The sequence below is a fragment of the Fukomys damarensis genome, unplaced genomic scaffold, assembly GCF_012274545.1.
Source record: "Fukomys damarensis isolate Sample0158 unplaced genomic scaffold, DMR_v1.0_HiC HiC_scaffold_8, whole genome shotgun sequence".
NCBI classification, from domain to species: domain Eukaryota; kingdom Metazoa; phylum Chordata; class Mammalia; order Rodentia; family Bathyergidae; genus Fukomys; species Fukomys damarensis.
Genome location: NW_022900920.1, coordinates 412,026 through 436,359, shown reverse-complemented (window position 1 = coordinate 436,359; position 24,334 = coordinate 412,026). Strand labels below are relative to the sequence as shown.

Below are 24,334 nucleotides of genomic sequence, written 5' to 3'. Positions count from 1 at the left end.
ATATATATATGCATGCTTCGTTTCAGGCTTTGTGTCTTCATATCCATTGCTTTTTCCATCATTTTCATAGTAGTCTGCCGTGATGAATTGATACACCAGAGTGTCCATGAGTGACTTGAAATAGGCATGGACTTTATCTCCTTGTTGCTTATGGGTATAGTTTTGGACATTTTTTCTGTTCATATAAATAAAGAAATCTTGATTTGTCACCCCTCTTCATCATCTCTTTCTTCTCCATAGCCCAGTGAGAGTTTTAGCCTTTATTTTAGAAATTACTTGTTTATTATTTGTTTTGAGATGGGAGTCTCACTGTGTTTCCCAGGTTCGTGTCAAACACCCATGGCCTCAAGTGATCCTTTCACCTCTGTCTCTGCCATAGCTGAGATTAGAGGTTTTCACTGCTGTGCCTGCTTTAGTCTTTAGTTTTTGAAAATGCCTAGATCCAGGTGAGGAACATAGGTCCTGGAGCTATTTTTTAATTTTTCCTAAGATTGATACTCTTTGAAAGTTTTTTGTTTTGCTTTCTTTGAAATGATGGTAGCTATTAAATGTCTATGCACATCAGCCATTATTTGCACTAAAACTGATTACAAGACAGTTCCTAACAAGCACTAACCCCTGGGCCTCCTCTCTCCAACTTATCCCCTCTCCACTCCTCAGGATCTACTCAGTCTGCGCTTTGCATCTTATGCTGTAGTTCCTTGTTTTCTTTAGCAGTCCTGTAAAGAGGACAATTATCATTGGGTTTTGAAAATGTCAAGCAGGTTGTTTCCCAGGTTGAAGACTTAAACAAACATAGCAGTTTATTTTTTCTTCATAGAAACAAAACCAATTTGTCTCAGCAGATTGCCCCTCTCCAAGCACAGATTTTCCCCCCTTGGAGCCCTCTTCTACCTTCACAATCAGATTTCTACCCTTTGTTTGTAAAACTGTTTGAGTTATAAATATTTTTCTTGGACCTTTAGACCTCCTGCTTGCCTGTCCCAAGCACATGTGTTTATTTTTGTTTGATCTTTTGTGAGCATGACTAGAATCTATATGTTTAGCTTTGGCCCAGTCCTATTTTCTACAGAACTAAACCTTTTGAGGGGTGTTCATAATCTCTCCTTCTAAAAATATGCTCTATTCCAGCTTCCAAGCCATCAACATTTTTATTCCCTTTTCCTGCAGCTGGTACAGGGACTGGTATTTCAGAGGTACTCAGCAAATTCTCTTTTGTGAAGAGAATGGGTAATTATTTCCCCAATTGTGTTAACACTTTGTCTGCATTTTATATATCATTGGAACTGCTGCTTCATTGTAGTGTTCTTGTTATCATCGCCAGATCCTGGTACAGGATTTAAATGTCCCTACTTTGACCTAGTACCCTCCTTTTTGCTTTCTGCTTCCAAATTTTCCTACCCTGCATAGCAAGGATCTACATCCTTAGCCTTTCTACCATGCTGTTTCTGCCTTGAAGTCAGCAAACCATGTACACCAAAACAGCCAAAATTTGCCTCTCTTCCTCTAAATTGTATTAGATATTTTGTCCCAGTGACAAGAAGGTGACTAAGACACTCTTCTATTCTGGTTATCTTTTTATACCTGTCCAAGGAAGTTCATCATGTTCCTCCCTGCTACATTTTTAATCTACTTCTTTTAGATTTTGGTGACCAACCTGGATTTCCATGATGAGCAAAAGCGCCGAAACCTCAATGGGACACTTCATGAACTCCTTCGAATGAACATCGTCCCCATTGTCAACACAAATGATGCTGTTGTCCCCCCAGCTGAGCCCAACAGTGATCTCCAGGGGGTAAATGTGGGTATAGTATTCCTAAGGGTTGAGCATGCTGGCAGTACTTATGCATGCTATGCTGCATGTACTAACACTTGAAGTTTGGCGTGAGGAAGATGGAGAAACTGGGAAAAAAGCTGGCATCACAGAGCAGTGACTGCATGAACTCTTCTGAAGTCGGGGACTTTCATTCAATAGGGTGAGGCGCTGTAGTGGCTTAGATGGTGCTGTGAGCATGGCTTGCATATTTCAGTAGAAGGCTGCATGTTTGGAAAAGGGGGTTGCTAATAGGCATTGTATTTTGCAGAGGGGACCTACAAGAGCTATCATCTGTATGTTTGGGTCATTTGTTTTGCCTGCCAGAACCTAGCTGGGTGCTTCTGTGAATTTCTATTTTGGAGTACGTAGTTCACTCAAGACATTTTTTCTGTATTCCAGGTTATTAGTGTTAAAGATAATGATAGTCTGGCTGCCCGCCTGGCCGTGGAAATGAAAACTGACCTCTTGATTGTTCTTTCAGATGTAGAAGGTATAGACAATGTATTTTTCTTTTTTTACATGTATAAGTACTGGTTCCCCTCTGTTTGAGTCCTTCTGATCTTTTTTTCTATGGAGCATTATTTTTGGAGCCATATGGTTTGACCACAGGTTTTTATGACCCAGAAGAGGTGGGTAAGTCGAGATGTAGTTTTAGAATTAGTACAGTATTTCTAGGTTCTTTCAGTTTCATTTTTCATAACAGCTTTATTGGAAACAGCTTTATCACATACCATACAATTTACCAATTTAAAATTTACAGTTCAGTGATCTTTAGTATATTCATATAGTTGTGCAACTACCACTATAATCAAAATTGTAGAATATTTTCATCTCATTAACAAAAAACCTCATACCAAATAGTCACTCCCCATTTCCACCCAAACTCTCCAGCCCTAAACAACTTCCTGCTTATTCTATAGATTTATCTGTTCTTGACACCTTATATAAATAGAATAATACCCCACGTGGTCCTTTGTGACTGGCTTCTTTCATTTAGCATAATGTTTTAAGGTTTTACCTATGTCACAGTATGTATGAGTAATTTATTTTTTATTGCCAAGTAATATTGTGCTGTGTGGATATGCCACATTTTATTTATCCATTCATTAGTTGATGGACATTTAAACGGTTCGAAATAATACTGCTATGAACTTTCACGTGTAAGTTTTTGTGTGAACATGTTTTCATATTTCATCTGAGAGGAGAATTGTTGGGCTGGGGATATAATTCAGTGCTAAAGTACCTGCTTGACATGTGCAAGGCTCTAGGTTTGATCCCCAGTACTGGGGCAAAAAAGTAGAATTGTTGATTTTTATAGTATCTGTACATTTAAAAACCTTTTGAGGAACCAACGTGCTATTTTCCATAGTAGCTGTACCATTTTACATTCCCACCAGCAGTGCTTGAGGATATCCAGTTTGTTTATATCAGTAATTAATTTGACATTACCTACTGATAGCCATCCTGATGAATAAGAAGTGATATCAGTGTGGTTTGGGTTACTATCAAGTTTTGTTTTTTGTTTTTTGTGGGTTTTTTTGGTACTGGGGATCAAACTCAGGTCCTTGTGCTTGCAAGGCACGCAGCAGAACCACTGAGCTAAATCCCCAGCCCACTATCTAGTTTTAATATAAATCATGGGGCACCTTATTTTAGAGCCACTGTAGAAAACCTGGGCTTATGCGGCCACCTTGATTTTATATATTACTTTGTTCTCTGCTTTCCCCTTCCTTGTGGAAGGGCCTCTTGGTTCCAATTTAACTCTCCTTTCACTCTGTTGCCATTTCAAAGTTTAACCCATAAGAAATAATAGTGTGTCGTAAATTAACCAAACCTCTGGGATCCCAAGTCTCCTATGTTCCCAGGAGGTTAGAAAAGCCCTGCTAAATTCCCAGTCTATACTCAGGGGAAGTTATCATGGCAGGACTTGTTTTCTGTTTTATACTCAGCTATGTAAGGTGAGGGCAGTGGCTGCCTAGTGAAGACAGCAGCAGATACAGTTAGTCTGTCTTCTGCTCCTGTAGAAAGTCAGATATATTCTACATATATGTTAATGGTTTTACCTATAAAAATATCTTGCTATTGTGTTTATTCACTGTAATTTGAAGCTTCTGGGTAGGAATAGCTAAGTTGGGGTAAGTGTAAGCCACCTTATATGGTAATTAGCAGGTTTTTATTGAATTTCTGCTGTGTATGAATGGTGTGCTATGTGTTTTATAAATGTCAATTCATTCAGTCTTTGTAGCAGCCCTATAAAGTAGATAAGCCCAATTATACAGTTGAAGAAATTAAAAATTAGGTTCAGATCCACTAATATTGTATCCAAAATCATGTAGCAATTAGTTGGCCAAGGCCAGTTTCCAGTCTAAGTCTCTTCAATTGAAAAATCACTCCTGTCTTCTATACTGCCTGGAAAGGTAAAGAATGTGAGTATGTAAGCTCAGTATACAAATTTGAACTGGATTCAGTAAACAGTTTCAAACTGCTTGTTTGGTGCAGTGTCAAACACCAAAATTGACCACCAGGCTTATGATCTTATGGTTAATTACTTAGTTATACACTGACTGTTAATTCATAGAACAGTATCAGGAATTTAAATGCTCTATTGGTTAGGTAGAGAGTCTGGCCTCTGCAAGGAAAAAAGAGGAGTAGGCAGAACCTAGAACAATGGCACCCTCCCGGCTCCCAGGACATGGTTGGTTGGTTTAGAATCATCCAGTCTTCCCTACACTACTGTATAACATTAAACAGCCTCTCAGTCTAAGCCTGTCATTCCATGGCACTGTGTCCTCTGGGAAGAACCCACCAGGGCCAGGCGTTGGGGTGCATGCCTGTAATCCCAGCACTCGGGAGGCTGAGGCAGGAGGATCACTGTGAGTTCGAGACCAGCCTGGGCTACATAGTGAGTTCCAGGTCAGTCTCAACTACTTAGTGAGACCTTTCTCAAAACAAATAAACAAAAAAGAACCCACTGGAAACCATGGAAGGCTGTAGAATACTAATCAAGCTAGATTCAAACTATAAAAGGTTAATCTTCCTTTTCCAGTACTTGGTGCTCACAGTTTGCACTGCTTTGTTCTGTGTTGGACACTTAATTTCCTCACCTTCCCAGAAAGGCTATGTCTGTAACAAGATGTATTAAAGATCTAGAATAATGAATAAGATGGTTATAATACAAGAAAAGCAGTAACTTGAAACAAAACATCCAAAGTGTCCTTCAGCCAATTCCCTATCATGGACAGCGTCTCTCCAGCTGTGTCCCCTTTACATTTTAATTTGACTTCATTTTCTCAGACCCCTCTTTCTTTCCTCTTTTCTCTTTCCAGAGCTCATACTTTTACAAAATAGAATTGTTGCATTTGTGTAACATTTCACATAACTTTTATTTCACCTACTCAGTTACATAAGGGGCATGTGCTTTATAGTCATAAATCTAGACTGAATGCTGCGAGTCATGAACTCTCCTGCTCTCTGTCCAATCCCCACAGTGACACACTCATAAAATGAGGGTTATAAATGAGTCCCTGTTTCAAAGGGTACAGTGAGAGTTAATGAGTACCTGTTTCATGTTTCGCCCTGCTTGGAAATGGTCACATTAAATAGTATGTGGCTGATGTACTATTTTTGTAATAACTCCATTTTCAGCTATATCTTGTAGGTACAGCCTGATAGGTAGCAGGGGCAAGGTGAGGACACTTGCAGTAGACTCTGGACAGGGCTCATAAATTTTGTGCCAAGGATGTGGCCATACTCCAAGGCTGGGAAACATTCATTATTAAGTCAGGTTTCAAAGGCACATAAGGAGAGTCCTCTGAAAGCTGTGTGGGGTGACTCCATAGATCCCTTTTCCTCTTTTCTGGTTAGAGCAGGAGGTGTTACATGGAATTTTTCTGGATGACCAAAGCATGAAGTGATTTTTGCTACTAGTAGTAGGTACCTAAGGAGGCCTGTGTAAGGGATACACACTTGCATCACAGCAGTGTTACTGACTCTTGTCCACTTTTTAGGCCTCTTTGACAGCCCCCCAGGGTCAGATGATGCAAAGCTCATTGATATATTTTATCCCGGAGATCAGCAGTCTGTGACATTTGGGACCAAGTCTAGAGTGGGAATGGGTGGCATGGAGGCCAAGGTAAGCATCAGGTTCCCTAAATCTCTCACAGTTCTCAAACCAAAGCAGTCCTTCTCACTGTTATACTTTTGTTATTGTTTGGGGAGCTAGCTGATAGTTCAGATACTAGACACATACCCTTAAATATGTACATATCTATCTAAACGAATGTTTAATGGGTGTTGGATACCGCTGTGTCTATATCTCTATTTTTTCTTTAATGTTAGAATAACAGTGTGTTCATATTGTAAACTCTTCTAGGGTAAAACCTATAGAATTTTTACAATTCATAAATCTACTGTTATCAGCTCAAATATATCTTGATACAAGTTTCATTTTTTCTCTCCTATTTATCCTTTTAAGAAGTGATACCTTAAGGTACAGCATTACACATAGCAGTGGCAGAGGTGAAGCCAAGAGCCCATTTACAAAAGCTAAGTGCACTCAGATTCTGGTCAAACCCCTGGCCAGCCACAGAGCTGTTGCTGTGTTGAGGACTAACAAGTCAAAATGCAGAAGTTTTGAGTGAGAGAGAACATGGCTGAAACAAAGGCCAGTTCACTCATTGTCAGGCAACACACGTCAGGGCTGGGCTGAAAAGATCATGGGCTAAATGTGTTTTTCAGAGGTCCTGAAATATCAAAACATTACTGCATTTACTCAACTTGCTTAATACTAAATTCTATTTTATATATTTTTGCAAGTTTAAGATGTGGGTAAGTAGGTCTGACTCTCCTCTTTGGATCTCCCTTGTCCCATTAGGTGAAAGCAGCCCTCTGGGCTTTACAAGGTGGCACTTCTGTTGTTATTGCCAATGGAACCCATCCCAAAGTGTCTGGACATGTCATCACAGACATTGTAGAGGGGAAGAAAGTTGGCACCTTTTTTTCAGAAGTAAAGCCTGCAGGTAAGTAGTTCTTCGTAAGGTCCCCAGACCTGTGGATGGTAGCTAATGACACCCCATCCAAGATAGTCAGAAGTCTGAGCTCTCATTTGGGGAATATAGATATGTTAATGTTTTAAAAATCTGGTATTGTTTTAAACACTGTTTGCATATTGGCTTTTGCTTTACTTTTGTAAAATTGTCGTGCCTTGTTAAGGCTCTTACTTTCTTAAAATCACTAGGTTAAACAATGTAAGCCTCCATTTTTTTTCAAGAAACATTTGCTTTGCCAATTCTGGTTGCTAGACACTAATAAGGACTAGAGATGCGGTGATGCATAAGGTATGGTTGGTATGTGCTGTCAAGTGTTCACAAAGGATAGAGTTTCTTATAATCTACACTCAACTGCAGACATAGGAGGAAATATAGCCAAAGTGGAATTGAAAGGAACTCGAAAAGACAAAGTATGTCGTCTTCGTCAGAAACACAGCCAAGTCATTGTGCTTACTGTGGTGTTCCTGAATTACTCTGGTGCATTCTTTTGCTGTTTTATTCATCAGTGACCCCCATATGTGAAACGGGCACACTGAGACATCAAGTGTTCCTTTTGCATATGATGAGCCTGAGCACTTACTGGGACATTGAGAGAGCCAAGTTGACTGTTCTGGTGCTTGCATGTTCTTGCAGGCCCTACTGTTGAGCAACAGGGAGAAATGGCTCGCTCTGGAGGAAGGATGTTGGCCACATTAGAACCTGAGCAGGTAATAACATTAACTGATGGTTGTGTTAACCATTTTTAAAGCAAGTCAGGCTGTATGGTATAGTATAATAGTGAATGCTGCTGACCCGCACCACCTTTGTTCTTAGCATCCGTGGCATTCCGCAGAGTTATCTGAGTTACAAGTCTGTTTCAGATTTATATTGCCATTTTCTATTTTTTATATTCCTATTTATCTTTCATAGGCTGAGACCTGCAGTAGCTTTTTCTTTATTGGTACATGTTTGTAGTATGTAATGATCACATCCACTGTTGGGAGTTGGTACATGTATGTGATGTATCTTAATTCATTTTTTGCCCTCTCCCCTCCCTTACTCTGTTCTATTCTGTTAATGTATATTTTCTACATATTTGCAGTGCATAATGATCACATTCCTTGTAGGAACTTGTTACATGTACACAAACATCATAGTTCTTTTTAAAAATTAATTAATTTATTAATAAATTAATAATTTATTACTGGGGATCCATCTCAGGACTTTGTGCTTGCAAGGCAGGCATGGTGCCACCAAGCTAACTCCCTGGTCCCACAATTGCTCTTTAAAAAAAAAATCATTTCCCTTTCCCCTCCCTCCATCTCTTGATTCTCTTGATTCTCCTCCCATATGCTAAAGATGTAGCTCACTATTTCTTATTTTCTATATTTTATTTTGTTCTTTATTCATATTTTGAGTTTCTCATATAAGAGAAACCATACAATAAGCTTGTGTGTCTGATTTATTTTACTTAACATTATGATCTCAAGGTGTATCTATTTTTTACTCAAGTTTATCCTCCTTTATGACAGAGTAGTACTTCATAAACCCCTTCTACCCCTCATACAGGATGTTGAACCCAGAGGCATTATACTGAACTACATCTCCTGGCCTTTTTATTTTTTGTGTGTATTGTGACTGAGTCTTACTCAGTTGCCTAGGCTGGCCTTGAGCTTTTGATTCTCCTGCTCACCCTTCCAAGTAGCTGGGATTATAGTTATGTGCCACTATACCCAGCTCATTATCCTGTTTTGATCAAAAGCATCATGAAAGAAGTGAGATCAGGAAGGCTAGCTAATGCTGACACAGAGTGGATTTGAGTGTAGGAAAGTTACTTCTTCAGCCTATTCCAAATCATCTACCTTATCTATGAGATGGAAGCTTGAGAGCTTGCTCCATGGTTGGTTTCCTGCCCTGTCCACAGTGAATTATTCACGAATTATTCCATACAGCTGATCTGATAAGGCTGGCCACTGTGAGGAGGGCAGGTGAAAGTTGGAGGTTGTGTTGTTAAGGATGGATTTGAGAGTGATAATGTAGGTTCCTTCAGAGCAATACCTTAGCCAGAGAAAGGAAAAGATGCCAGGGATTTAGCTGTGCTGCTGCCTGCCTCACAAGCACAAGGTCCTGAGTTTGATCCCGGTACCAAAAGAAAAAAAAATGTTTAGCATCTTTGGCCATTAGAGATATGCTAATTAAAGCAATACTAAGATTCCATCTTATTCCAGAAAGAATGAAAATCATCAAACAATAACAAATGCTGGTGTGGCTGTGGTGAAAAAAAAAAAACCCTCCTGCATTGCTGGTGGGAATGTAAACTAGTACAACCATTGTGGAAATCAGTATGAAGATTTCTCAAATACCTAAAATAAGAAATTCCACATGACTCAGCTATCTCCCTTCCCCAGAGAGCTTCAGACATGATACTACAGTGACGCATGCCCGCCTGTGTTTATAGTAGCATGATTCATAATAGCAAAATCCTGGAAACAACCTGTACACTCATTAACAGAAAACTGGATAAAGAGAATGTGCTGTCTGTATATAATGGAATATTGTTCAGCTATAAAGAAGGACAAATTTGAAACATTTGTAGGAAAATTGATGCACCTGGAAAATACATCGTCAAGTGAAATAAATGAGACACACAAACTTGAATACCATATGGTATCTCTCATCTGAGTAAGGGAAAGTACAGACTAAGAGAAAAATAAAGGAAGGATAAAAGAAGACAAGGGATGGATCTCTTGCAGTTGGGAAGAAATACAGGAGAGCAAGGGTGAGGGGAGAAGGGGAGGGGATGGGGAAATAGGTAGAGTGAAGGTATGTCAGGTACAAGGTCCTAATAACCTCAGTGAATGTGGACATTATATATTCCAGCACTTGAACTAAGATTAACAATATCAACAAGAATGAGAAGGGAGAAAGTAGAACTAGGGGAAGGAGAGGGATTAAAGAAAGTAGCTGTATTATGTACATGTACCAACTCCCCAAGATGATTGTAAAATGCATGTACTGAAAACATGTACTAATAAATTTTTTGTAAAAAAACTGTAAGTAGAGAAAGGCAGGAGGGAGCCTGGCTTGCCTCTGAAAACACTTCCTTCCACTTCTTCAGTAATTACCATACATGTTTGACACATTTCCCAGTCTGGAGGAAAAGGATTGGAGTCTTTTCAAGCTTCTTAGACTGGATCTTCCTCTTTGATCGACTTCATCAACTAATTGATAAAAGTTTAAAAACCAGATATAAAAATTTACCTGTGAAATAAGCGGTCTAGTAATATTAAATCTTTGAAGGTGTGTGTGAGATGCTCAGTCAAAGTTCTGGCCCCTTTTTTGTTGATAAATTGCATAATTCATCATGCTGCCTCCCAAAGTTGGGCCATAGTTTGCTCGCTGCCATAACCAGAAATGTTGAAAGAGAAGGAAAAGAAAGAAATGAGAAGCCGGGCATGGTGGCTCACACCTGTAATCACAGCACTCAGGAGGCTGAGGCAGGAGGATCACTATGAATTCGAGACCAGCCTGGACTACATAGTGAGTTCCAGGTCAGTCTCAACTACATACTGAGACCCTGTCTCAAAAAAAAAAAAACCAAAAAAGAAATGAGGTTTTAAAACTTGAGGGATAGAGCTAGGGATTTAGCTCAGTGGTTCTGGAGTGGAGGGAAAACTTGTGGGAAGGCCAGGCCTGGTAGCACATGCTTGTGATCCCAGCACTTGGGAGGCTGAGGCAAAAGGATTGCTGTGAATTCAAGGCCAGCCTGGGATACATAGTGAGTTCCAGGACAGCCTGAACCACATATCCAGACCGGTTTTAAAACAAACAAACAAACACAAAAAATGGTGGTGGGAAATAAATGACAGGAAGTAAGGAGATTTCAGTCAATGGTGACCTTGGCTTAGGAGCACCTCTAATATCCAGAAAATGTAAGAACTGGTTTGCATTCTTCTAGGATTAACATACCTGATTTTAAAATGGTTTGCCTTCTAGAGAGCAGAAATCATCTATCACCTGGCTGATCTGCTGACGGACCAGCAGGAAGAAATCCTGTTAGCCAACAAAAAAGACTTAGAAGAAGCAGAGGGTAAAGGTCACATGGAGGGTTTCTGTTTTATTTCTTTTTGTTGTTTTACCAGTGATTCTATGTCTGCCTAAATGCAAGATTATTATAGAAGTTACATATATGCATTATTGTTATCAGTGTAGGTAGCTGATACTAGTTATGTTTTTTCAAAACTTCTCAGAGTACTCCCACCTCTTCCCCAGATTTTTTTTTTTTTTTTTGTACCAGGGATCGAACTCCGGTCCTTGTGCTTGTGAGGCAGGTGGTGAAACCACTGAGTGAAATCCCCGGCCCAGCCCCAGATATGTTAATACTGCCCCAGTAGGGATTTTCTTGTTTTATACAGGTCACACAGACTGTGGCTACTATAACAATTTTAAGACCAAAACCAAGATGAAAATTCCACTGCTTTATGCACTCAGCTAATAGCAGTTAACTATCCTAGGGCCTTTCTGTACTACCAGCTACTGTGCCAGTCGTATGTCTGAAGGAGCTTCTAGTTATTATTTACATTTTACAAAGGGGAAATTGAAGCTTAGAGGAGTTTTCGCTCAATAAGCCCTAAGGCCAGTGGTGGACCTGGGATTTCACCGTAAATGGATGGCACATACAAAAGAGAAAGACAGTTTGTGTAGCCTAGAGAGATCGTCTCTTAATTTGTCAACCAGTGGGAAGTCTTCCAAGAGTCAGCACCAGGTGCTATCCAGAAATGCCCTTCAGGTGCTCATGTAGAAGTGAGAGGGCTGAACTCATGTTGCAGATGACTTTGTAGAGTCAGTGAGGCTCTGGCTCTTTCTCCTTTTTCTTTCTTTTTCTTTTCTACACTAAGATAATAGAGGTATGAGGTTTTTAATTTTTTTCTCTTGAGTAAGTATACTTTTACTTAAACATTCAGGTTAACACTGTTCCCTCCAAGGAAACCTTACGAAGTTTATCAACATTATTTCTGTTATTTATAGCACTTTTGAAGCATTGCCTCAGAACTTCCTCTGCAGTTTACTAGCCTTTTGAATTTTTGTAGTATTAGAAAGTCATAGGGCTCGAGATTTAGCTCAGTGTCACTGTGCCTGCCTTTAAAGTGCAAGGTCCTGAGTTCGATCCCTGTTACCAAAAAAAAAGAAAGAAAGTCATAAAGTAGATTTTTAGAAGTGGAAGAAATATTTAATAATATCCAGTTCTTTTTAGTTAAAGTGAAAAAATTCAGACCCTCAGGTTAAAGCTTTTGTTCAAGGTCACACAGCTGGTGGGCATTCTCAGACTTCTGATCCAAATAATATCTCTGGAAATACACAGAACACACAGTGGGTTAAGAAAGAACTCTTTGGAGTACATAACTATGACCTTTTGACTCAATAATCCCAATTTAGGGAATTGGTCCTACTTCAAGAGGAGAAAACAGCTCTATATGTAAAGATGTAAAGGATTACTTATAACACTGAAAAACTGGAAACAGCATGTGTATACAATAACACAGGCTTGTTAAGTTCATTAAGCTGTATCAACTCAGTGGAATATTTAATAGTTGTTAAAATAATTTTTTCAACATGAAAAATATGTTTATATTATGTTATGAAAAGCTACAGTATAACATTCACTATAATTAAAACTAAATTTTTGGTCCATGAGACAAAGTAAATAAAATTGATTATGTTTATATTAAAATTGGTTGGTAGAATGTTTAATTTTTTTCTTAAGTTTGATTTCTCCCCTCCAAAGTAGAAATCTTTTTTATTATTTTTATCTTACTGGGTAGGACTATGAATAAGAAAGGGAAATTTTTAATAATCTCATTTCAGTATTAACCACAATCATGATTTGTGATATGTGATTCCAAGTAGTTCTCCTGGATATATATATGGTATATGTGAATATGTGTGTATATGTGAATATGTGTATGTATATATTTTATTTAAAGAAATTTTATATATGAACCTATCATAATTTAACTTTTTATTTCAGGAGAATCTATCTTTATTGCTTCTGGTTATAAAAATAATTCACTCATTTTAAAAAATTAAAATAATACAGAAAGATAGAAGCAATCCCTGTTCTTGGTGCCTTTCAGACACCTCCCTGTGGACACACATATCACTGTTTGATCAGTAGTATACTCCTCATGCTGTTTTATAGCTTAATTTTTTCAGTCTGTATCCTAGATAACTTTCCATGTCAATTAACACATATATGTAGTCTGTTGTCTGAATTGTAGTTAAAATCCATTTCCCACTATTATAAAATGCTGTGGTATGTCTTTGTCACATGCGTGCTTGCTGGTACAAATGATACATTTTTGGAACTGCAGTTGCTGGCAAAAACAGTGTGCATATATACACATTTACATGATGATGCGTACTGCCAAACTGCCCCTTAGGAGCATGTAAATGGCATGTCGTTTTCTTGCTGAGACCCCAAGTTTAAATGTCTGTTCCTAGTGTACTGTTACATGTTTAGTAAAACATTAAGAAATATAAGTTGGTAGCAGTAGCCTCCCTGGATCTGCTATTAAAACACACATTCTCACACCTTTTTCAGGGAGACTTGCAGGCCCTCTGCTGAAGCGCTTAAGCCTCTCCACATCTAAACTGAACAGCTTGGCCATTGGACTGCGGCAGATCGCAGCTTCCTCACAGGACAGTGTGGGCCGTGTTTTGCGCAGGACCCGAATTGCTAAAAACCTGGAACTTGAGCAAGTGACTGTTCCAATTGGTGTTCTACTGGTGATCTTTGAATCTCGCCCTGACTGTTTGCCCCAGGTAAATGACTAAGGCCCTGCTGCTGGCACTGAGGTTGCAGAAAGCATACATTTTCAAGACTGCAGATAAATCTCCTCAAAGTAATTATATGGGTCTGTGAGAGAAAGATGATCTTTTTTTTTCCACCCAAAAGGTAATTTTTTGAAAAGTTATTGTCTAGTTGTTCATCAGAAGATAATTTATGTTCTTGATTCCTGCAGGAGACCTGAAGGTTAAAAGTTTTATAGTTAAAGAAACTGAACTTTATAAAGGTTAATATTCCTGTGTCAGGAATCATATCAGCCTGTTACTGGAGGGAGCCCAGTTCCCTGGGAGAGCACATTTCCAAATAGCTTAGTTCATGGTACACTTCATTCAGAAGTCCCTAATAGTCTGCTATAGTTACTCATCTAGTAGCTGGCCTTGCCCGTGTGAAAAAGATTCCTCATTGTGATTGATGGTTTCATGTAGGTACTTGTTAGAAAAAGTACTTTCAGTACTTAATGAAAACTAGACAGCAGCCCTTTTTAAGGAATGTTGAGAAAACATTTGTTAAAGATCTTGCCAGTCAGCTGTGCTAGGAAAACAAAGTGATGTTAGAGTTTGTTGCCCTTAAATACCCCCAGAAATCTGGGATCATTTCTTCACTGGACTGTAAGATAATACCAGTTCTTTCTTTTCTTTCTTTTTGGTACTGGGAATTGAACATAGGACCTCATGCTTGCCAGGCCAGCACTGTGCCGCTGAGCTAAATCCCCAGCCCTCCAGTTCTTTATATTAGCCCCAAAGTCTCATATGGAAATTCTATTTTAAAATAAAGACTATCACCTCTATGTACAAGGCTAATACTAAGGACCATGGAAGTCTGGACTAACCTCTGAAGGATGTTCCCTGATAGGACTTCAAACCAGCCTGTTCATTAAAGGAGTCCCATTCCCCAGTAGTCTGTCCTCAGCCCCTGGCTGATGCTGCCACCCTACCCCTCCACCCACATGCCTGTCACCCAATTCCCAGTGGTGACTGCAGAACTCACTTGTGCTAGTAGAAATGGGTCCTAAGTTTCTGAGTTGCATCCATGAAATGTCTGTCACCTGTCATACATACCAACTGATTTCTCACCAGGGGTAAGACTCTTTATCTGAAGCTCCTCTTTTGGGATCTTAACTCAGGATGGCAACACAGAATCCACAAATCCTAAAACTTGTATGCAGAATTCTGTGTACCTGCTTTTATCTGGAGAAAGTTTGCATAACTTTTGTAAGGAGCCTATGAGCAACAAGAGCAAATAAGAAAGGATTTAAAAATCCACAAATTTGAGGCTAGGTGCAGTGGCACACATGTAATCCCAGCACTCTGGGAGGCTGAGGCATGAAGATACAAAGTTTGAACCCACCCCTGTAAACTTAAAAACTTAGAACCTGACACAAGATAATAATAATAATAATAATAATAATAATAATAATAATAATAATAATAATAATAGATCTGGGTATAATATATCTCAGTACTAAAGATGACCCCTGGGATTCAATCCCCAGTACCACAAAAACAAACCAAACTGCTTATTTGGAAAGTAATATAGGTGAGGCGTTATAGTAAAGTATCTTTCCCTACCTTAAAAAAGTAGGATTTTCATTCATCCCATTCAGAAAATTAAGCTTCAGGCTTAGGATGATCAGATCACTGTCACTGACTCTGCTTTACAGGGTAGCTAACCCTCCCAATCCACCACCTCACAAACAGCATGTGCTCCTTTCCGACCTGTCTGTGCCATTATTGTTGGGGCTGGCAGGAGCTCCAGTATACTCCAGGCTCTTAGCACAAGGCATTTAGAATCTTCATAACAATTCCAAAAGCAGGAAATGATGTGTCCAGAGGTGCCGCCACTTGGAACAAGCAGCTGAGCACCATGTTGTCCACAGTGGCCAAAGTGGAAGAGTGACTGTATGGCCCCAGCCACTGAACTAGGGCTGCATTGCTAGTGGTGGTAAGAAAGTCGCATATTTTAGTTCCTAAGGTGCAGGTGTATTGTCTTTGGAGTAAAAGCACCTCAATATGGCTCCCAACCCTGCTATTTGTGGGCTTTGTAACCTTGGGGAGTTACCAACCTCCCTGGGCTTTAGTGTGAAGTGAGATAAAACAAGTATATGATTCACTTGTATGTTGTGAAGATAAAACAGCATAGCCCTTAAAGTACTCAACAAATGCCAACATTATAATTGTTCTTGCTTTTGTCTTTGACCCACTGTTCTCTCCTTTGATCTGCAGGTGGCAGCACTGGCAATTGCAACAGGGAATGGCTTGTTACTCAAAGGTGGAAAGGAGGCTGCACACAGCAACCGGATTCTTCACCTCCTGACCCAAGAAGCCCTTTCGATCCATGGGGTGAAGGATGCAGTACAGCTGGTAGGTCCTTGTGAATGAGTCAAGTCAGGCCCAAGTAGGCCCAGAGTGGGGCTGTGCGAGTTTGAAGCAAAGCTTAGGCCATGTGAGGCCAAGACACTTCTATAAGTAGACTGGGTCAGTGTGGTGTTAGATGCTGTGAACTTGTAGACATTAGGCCATTCTGCAGGGCCAGATGGTCTCCAGTAGCTTAGAAAGACCATAGCTATAGAACATACAATGATTTAAAGAATGTCAGTTAGGTCTGGATGTGGTAGCACACCTGTAATCCCATCACTTGGGAGGCTGAGGCAGGAGGATCACTGAGAGTTCAAGGCCAGCCTCAACTGCATAGCTAGATCCTGTCTCAGAGAGAGACAGAGAAAGAGACTTATTCTTTGGGTCACAGGGAGTCCCACACCTAGAGTGTGAAGGTTGTCCTCATTGATAGAATAATTTAGGATAAGTCAGATGAGATACATTTAAAGAAAGTTTGTCATAGACCATCCTGCTTCCTGTAGAAATGAGATCATGCTGTTATCACTATTATTATTTTGGTTTGATGGGTATGTTGTTACTGTTTGGTACTGGAGATTGAACCCAGAGCCTTCACAGTGAGCTACTTGCCCAGCATTTTTTATTTTTTATTTTGAGATGGGATGTCACTAAATTACAGAGTTGCCCATTTGGTTCAACCAGTTCCCTTCAGATGCAGCTCAGTACCCTGCTCCCCACAAAGTGGAGAAAATGGGATAGGCTTGAACTTGTGATCTTCCTGACTTACCTTCTCAAGTAGCTGGGATTACAAGCATAGGCTACCACTACTAATTTATGTTCACTATTTTAACTGACTTGGCTCACTCTCCTCAACTATCAAGTGATGTGAGATAATATCAGCTACCATTAATTGAGCACCTGCTGTATAACAGATATATTTCTTCCATTACCTTGTTTAATTCTAACAACACGAGGATAACCTAACTAGTTGTTAGGACCATTTTCTAAATTGGAATAAAGTAGACTTTAGAGGTACTCACTCAAAGTTACCTAATTTGTGGTGGAGTTTAGTTTTGAACTTAGACCACTTCCAGATCTACATTTGGCCCCCTCACTCCAGTATCTGATGATTCTGGTGGCTGCTGAGAGGTTATCTGCTGACCTGCTCTATCACAAGCTCAGTGACAAGAATCTGGGTTTGTCTTATGGTAGCATAGCAAGTGGAAAGAACACACATTTGTGGAATTCAAATCCCAGCTCTGGCACTTTCCAGATTAGATAGTTCCTTCTCTCCTTCCATCTCCCTTCTCTCCTTTTCTCCCTTTTGATGAGCAATGTGCATATAGCAGCCTATATAGGTCCTATATAGACAAATATGACTTTGTCCACATATACATACATGTGACCCAGCCATAACAAAATAGAGCGCTTTCCCCAAATCCCAGAGTCTCTCTTCTGCTCTTCCCAATTATTGTGCCCTTCCCCTAGCACAAGATAACCACTCTTTTGGCTTTTGTTATATGCAGTTACTTTCACCTGATCTTGAACTTTATATAAATCAACTCATCCAGATTACTTTTATGTTACATGTCTTGTTCATCATTATCTCCCCAGCAAGACCCAATCTTTCCTTAAGGCTAGGATTAGAGAACCAACAAAACAACCACTTCTCTTGATGATCCTCATGGCCTAACATCATTTTACCACCTGTAACTTCCACAGATTACACTTGGTACTTCCTCTAGCATTTAAAAATAATCCACCCTGTGTTATGGCTAGTTGTGTCCTACTTCTACCTTCCCTGCTCTCCTCTGTAAGGATAAGAATTATGTCCTGCATATTTAAAAAACAGCACAATACCAAGTGGGTATAATTTGATCAGAATTTGTTGGATGATGTTTCATTTCCCATGATCAAGAACTTAATCTTGTTTTCACAATAAGCTTTTACACTCCTGATGTCATTCTCAGGATGTGCAGACATTTATCCATAAATAGGAATTGGCTGTTTCTGTTTTAAGTGGCCAGCAGATGTCTTTTTCTATTTTCTCCCTGTTCAGGTGAATACCAGAGAAGAAGTTGAAGATCTTTGCCGCCTAGACAAAATGATAGATCTGATCATTCCACGTGGCTCTTCCCAACTGGTCAGAGATATCCAGAAGGCAGCTAAGGGAATTCCAGTGATGGGGCACAGCGAAGGGATCTGCCACATGTATGTGGACTCAGAGGCCAGCGTTGATAAGGTTACCAGACTTGGTGAGCTGGATGGGTCTCCACTGTAATGAGGGGAAAATAATTGTTCTATCATCTATACCTTTGGGTCACATGCATAGAAATAATTCTTTGCTCTTTTTCAGTCCGAGACTCTAAATGTGAATACCCAGCTGCCTGTAATGCTTTGGAGACTTTATTAATCCACCGGGATCTTCTGAGAACACCATTATTTGACCAGATCATTGATATGCTGAGAGTGGAACAGGTAAAATTGACCCTCAGGCCTAACATATTACTGTACATCCTGACCATGGGATTAGACCAGGAGCAACTGCCATAGTAGTTAAAGCAATTTCAGAAACAACAGTTTTGAGCATGTGCTATGTACAAAGTACTGTGCCAAATACAGCCCCTGCCCACTGACAGTCTAGTGGGCAGCTAGACGGATCAACAGGTAGCTGCATTAAAAATTGCAGTGAGTTTTATGCTTGTAGGGTGTGGCAGCATACTGAGTAGATTCTTTCTATCAGTTTTTTTATTCAGGCATCAGAGTTTAAAGTTTGTGTTTCCAAGCACACTTCCTTTTATTTATTTGAAAAAATTGTGCAAAATCGTTTACAAATCAGAAACTTATATGTATTTTATACCTTTCCCAAATGTCTTCAATTACCAGTATATTGTGCTATATTGTGATATCTGGGGTCAGATATTTGTATAGTGCTCTCTCTGTACCATGTCATCGAGGCTGTAAATAAAAGCCAGTAAGTTTTAAGCATAAATGAATGCTCTATCCTAAATTCATGATTGGAAGGTGGTAGAAACTCTCAAGGCAAAATAGACAATCTGTTAAACTTCCAGCATGGATGCCTTCCCAGCTTTGACAGCTGATGTCACAGTGCTCTTTCAGAGTTATATAAGCTAGTACAACAATAGGGAAGGTGTCCAGTGGCCGTGGTTGCTTTGACCCTGAGATGTCTCTTCCTTTCATCCTTTTACTGAAAAAGAAGTCTTCAGTTTACTTTTAAATGTGGCATGGTCCCAGAGAATTGTTTTGAAAATGATAATGCACCCCAAAGTGAAAGGGAGTTAGACTGCGTGACCATTCATGTTTGAGTCCTGTACATTAGTGGCCCATTTGATGGGGTAACTATGGATGCCAGGCACTACAATGAACTGAACTAGACCAGAGGAAAGCTGTTCTTTGGCCAGGACTAAGTCCCTTTTATCCTAATGTGGAAAAACCCTTAATAACCCCAGCCATCAAAATGTAGATCACCTTGAAAGGTCTCACACCAAAATGAGTCAGTGCATACTTCCTGCAGCACATTTCTATGTGGGAAGTAAACTTATTAGAAATGGGGTTCCGGTCCCTGAGGACCTGCTGAGTCCTAGATAGGAAACCATGGTAGGACCTCAAGAGCAATGAGGTTAAGACAGACATCACTTCTTATAACTGGAGCCAAGGCAAGAACTTAGCCCCAGAGAATCAAGGCATGTAGTCTGTCCTGGGGTGGTATCAGAGAACTTGGCCCAAGAAGGATCTGACTTGTGACTGGGACCCTCAGTAGACAGCCTAGGATCTTTAGATTTCTCTAATCGGGAACAGGATTAGTACAAGAGCTTGAAGCTGAGACTGACACAGTGGAAATCCTTCAGGTAACCACAGTTTGTAATACTGAAAGAATCATGAACACTGCTTATTTTTAAAACCAGCCTAGACTTCTCCAGGGTGCAGGGAGCACACAGCGCACTCACACACCCTTTTCATCTGGGTCCAGTGCCTAGATTCCATATGTAAGGAGTGAGACTTTTACAGTCTGTTCATTTTAGTAAAATGCCAGAAGTCAAGAGCTTATATTCACACTCTTAATGGAAAAGGCTTCCTGCTTTAATCCCTGCTCCTGCTTTCTTGAGGTCCCATTGCTTGGAAATGACTGGCACCCTTTCCCAAAGCACAGCATACTGGAGGCAGAAAGACGAGGGCTCATTCAGTCCTCTAGACCTCCTGAGCCAGTTGGGGCTGTGGTTTACCACGATTCTGCTGCATCACATAGGCTTGACATTGGACAGGCTCGTGTTGCTCTTTGATCCTATTGCTTGCTTGCGTATTTTCATTATTTTTATGTTGTGATCCTTGGACTTCCTCTGTTCCAGGTGAAAATTCATGCTGGCCCCAAATTTGCCTCCTATCTGACCTTCAGCCCTTCAGAAGTGAAGTCACTCCGAACAGAGTATGGGGACTTGGAATTGTGCATTGAAGTGGTGGACAGTGTCCAGGAAGCCATTGACCACATCCACAAGTACGGAAGCTCCCACACGGATGTCATTGTCACAGAGAATGGTCAGTGTGCGGGGCTTCAGGCATATGGTGTCTTCCTTGTCTACTTTGATCTCCAGGGGCTCTTTTTCCTCTCAGCCCCTCTGGGATAAACTAATGATAATATGAGTGCCAGCTGCATTGGATGATGTGCTGAGTGCTTCCATATCTGTTACCTTGTAATTTCGTCACACAGACCCATTGGGGAGGGAGGGTAGAGATGATTTAAGGATGATTAGTACCACTTTATTTATTTATTTGTTTATTTGTTTATTTATTTATTTTATGGTACCAGGGATAGAATTTAGGGCCTTGTGCTTGCCAGACAAGTGTGGCATGACTGAGCTAAATCCCTGGCCCATAGCAGCACTTTAAAGTCAGTTTATCTGAGGCAGGCATTTTCATTTAATCCATGCAGTTCTCCTACCAGTCATTTAAAAGAAACCCTCTTTATAGCTAAAGAAAGTAAGGCTCCAGAGGTTAAGGGCAGAACCACCTCTGCACATGTAATTCATTCCTCGATAATTTATTGAGGGACACGTCCAAGTGTCAGGACCCCGAGACCTAAAAGTGAAGGAAGCCATGTGACACTCTTCTTGGCACTGGGATGAGTGTTATTAGATGCCAACTTGCTTCATCCTTGCCACAGCTGTGAGCTAGGTCAGATCTTTCCCTTTTTACTAAGGCTCAGAGATGCTCAAACTCCTGTTCAAGGTCTTATAGCTAGTGGGTAATGGACTTAAAATTCCAGCCAAGGCATCTGGCTCCAGAAAGCCTGTCAGGCAGTGTAGACAAGCCTCACAGAAATGAAGCACAGTTGCTTGCAGATGTGGATTCTAACCCAATGTTTCCACACCACCATGACTGATGGTACCAATCCTCTGTCTTTCTTTTCACAACTTTCACAATCCTGTATGTTTCATATATGAGAAGAACACTTGGGGATGCTCTCTGTGGCCCTGGACACTACCTGGATCTGTCACCAGAGTGACATGGATGTTCTTCATAGGGTCATCTTAACTCAGTTTCTCTTTCTTTACCCTGCAGAGAAAACAGCAGAGTTCTTCCTCCAGCACGTTGATAGTGCCTGTGTGTTCTGGAACACCAGCACACGTTTCTCTGATGGCTACCGCTTTGGACTTGGTAAGACTTGTCAGGGGAGAAAGGAATCCTGTGTGCATCACTGTGTGGTCCGGGGATCATCATGAGATACTTTCCTTTTACTGTTACATACACAATCAAGATAATAGAGACAGATTTATGGCAAGGTTGAGAAATTAGAGAGAATATTCACAGGTACCCACCTGAGATGGTGAACATCTTCTGCTGCAGGCAGTTTGCATGTTACAAAGTTAGGTACTTGTTTCCTTTTTCACAGATGGGGATACTTGAGAAAAAGCAAAGTGACTTGCCTTAAGTTACATAGCTAGTATTCAGACTCTGGCATGTGCAAGTCAAAACCTGGTTGCTCCACCACCACACAGGAAAACAGGTGCATATATCTGATGTATAGGCCATGGGAAGTGCACGTGCTACAGTCCTTCCAGAGCACTGCCACTGAGCCTTCCTGCTTCAGAGGGACTCAGTCAAGTCGCCTCAGAGAGAGGAACCACAAATAGAGTAAGACAAAGTGTTGGTACCTGAACAGGGCTTAGGGATCAGCATCAAATACAAACAGGTTAAGACCCAGAGGTAAAACATGCTCAGTATGCACAAGGCCCAGGCTTAAAAACCAGCACCAAAACAAACAGAAACAGTAAGTTCAGAGGAGCAAGATACAGCAGGCTTTGAAATAAAAATCTTTGGAAAGATGCCCATTGTTTATAAAATCTCCAGTCCTCTATAATGAGTGAATCTCTAGTTTACCATTATACAAAATCTCCATCAGGACATTTATGACTCATTTCAGAATATTTGAGAATTATTTCAAGTAGTGAAAACATTTCAATCTCCCTGGGCTTTTTGAATAGGTGATCTACCTGTAGAAATAGTTCTCACTGAATTGTTAAAGGTTATTGAAGGGAATTTTACTCAGTTATTCTTTGTCATTAGATTCTTTATTTTTAGTCCCCATTTCTATCATGTTGAGGTTATGGTTTAATTATCATATCACTTCTCCTGATTTTTGTTCTCTATGTTGTTGAAAAAGAAATAGCTGCATACTATGAAAGGATCATTTCCCCAGAATTCAAGTGAAAATCCAGAATGGGAGAAGAACAAAAGGCCTCCTCACTGTCCTTCTAGCACAAATCTAGAGCAAAAGCCTAAACGCTAGCTGAGTTGTATTTCTGTGAACTGCAAAAATGATAGTGACAGATATTTATTGAGTATTTATTATATGTCTGGCACTATGCTAACCGTATTGCAGATTTTATCTTAGTTCCACAAAAGGAAATCTGCTGTTTTCTTCACTTTCCAACTGAAAAACTGAAGCATGAGAGAGTAAGTTAGGTCATGTCCCAGGGTCACATAGCCTGTGTGTTCTTGAGCCAGAATCTGAGCCCCAGTGATCTGCCCTTTCTGCTACCACTGCTCCAGGTGCATGTTCTCAGGTCTCTGCCTGTAGTACCTCTCCCTACTCCTCCCCAGCCAGCTCATTTTCATGGTTTGGGTTCCAGCCAAAAGGTGACTTCTTAGGGAGGCTTTCCCTGACGACCCTAGATGGAGTACCAGCTGTGCCACACAGTTCCTGTCTAGTACATCTCACTCCATTTGAGCACATATGAGATAGTCATTGAGCTGTCTTCAGCTGCATTGTCCTTAGAGTCTTAGCTCCACAAAAACAGAACCTTGTATCTCTTACTCACTTTATTCCCAGGGCCTACTGTGGTGCCTGCTACCTAGTATGGTACCTGTTAAATAAAGTGATGAATGAGGAAACCTTGCCTCCATACAGTACCAAACATGGAGTCAAAACCGGGAGAATCTGTTATCTCCAGGGTCTAAGCTGGGAGCATGAGGAAAGAAGGGAAATGAACAATAACTTGTCTTATACTCAGTAACTATCTGATGAGTGCCCAGGTACTCAGACTTCTAGGGGGTACTAAGAGTATATTCCTTCTCTTCTGGAACTTAATATTTGTAAAGATGAAACCTCCATGCTAAATATTGCTGTACACCTCAGAACATACCCGAGTATCAAAATATGGTATACAATTCAGATGCTAGATTGATTCCAGAGACTTTCTAGACTGTCAGAATGCACTGGGGATAAAGAGTAGATGCCAACACACCTTTCAGTAGAAGGGAGTCCACCATGATGTGTAGTGACTGGAAATTGCACTACTGGGACGGTGGAGCTCCACCTGGCCTGAGGGGGTTAGAAGTTGTCGGGGAGAGAGGGTTCCCAGTGAGCAGATGCAGTAACTTAGGCCTGGTGCAGGGTTAGGAAGCAGAAGCTTAGAAAAGCCACATCTTTATGCATACTTTTTTGTAGGAGCTGAAGTGGGAATCAGCACATCACGAATCCACGCCAGGGGACCAGTAGGACTTGAAGGACTCCTTACTACTAAGTGGCTGCTTCGAGGGCAAGACCATGTGGTCTCGGACTTCTCAGAACATGGCAGTTTAAAGTATCTTCACGAGAACCTCCCCATTCCCCAGAGAAACACCAACTGAAAAGTGCCAGAAAACCCAGGAATCTTACAAATCTTCCCAATTATACAAGTTCTAAGAATCTCTGGGGAGGATCAGGAATTAAGCTTAGTGGTTTTGCCGCCTGCTTCGAAAGCACAGAGTTTGCTCCCTGAAACCAAAAAAAAAAAAAAAAAAAAAAAAAACT

At 40.4% G+C, this 24,334-nt stretch overlaps 1 protein-coding gene across 2 annotated transcripts in view; it reads left to right on the top strand.

Annotated features, from left to right (window-relative positions):
• The window catches only part of Aldh18a1 (aldehyde dehydrogenase 18 family member A1), a 41,339-nt gene extending 17,017 nt beyond the window's left edge, over positions 1-24,322 (top strand). Inside the window, exons 5-17 of one of the 2 annotated variants that reach the window (XM_010620886.3) lie at positions 1,643-1,795; positions 2,216-2,306; positions 5,824-5,948; positions 6,690-6,834; positions 7,498-7,571; positions 10,840-10,933; positions 13,445-13,665; positions 15,913-16,050; positions 18,083-18,278; positions 18,380-18,501; positions 20,391-20,577; positions 21,601-21,696; positions 23,990-24,322. In XM_010620886.3, the coding sequence (XP_010619188.1) occupies positions 1,643-1,795; positions 2,216-2,306; positions 5,824-5,948; positions 6,690-6,834; positions 7,498-7,571; positions 10,840-10,933; positions 13,445-13,665; positions 15,913-16,050; positions 18,083-18,278; positions 18,380-18,501; positions 20,391-20,577; positions 21,601-21,696; positions 23,990-24,171 (1,824 nt within the window). In that variant the 3' untranslated portion in view covers positions 24,172-24,322. Of the gene's footprint in view, positions 1-1,642; positions 1,802-2,215; positions 2,307-5,823; positions 5,949-6,689; positions 6,835-7,497; positions 7,572-10,839; positions 10,934-13,444; positions 13,666-15,912; positions 16,051-18,082; positions 18,279-18,379; positions 18,502-20,390; positions 20,578-21,600; positions 21,697-23,989 lie in introns of both variants that reach the window. The other variant, XM_010620885.3, reaches the window with a different exon arrangement.
• The last annotated feature ends 12 nt before the right edge of the window (positions 24,323-24,334 follow it).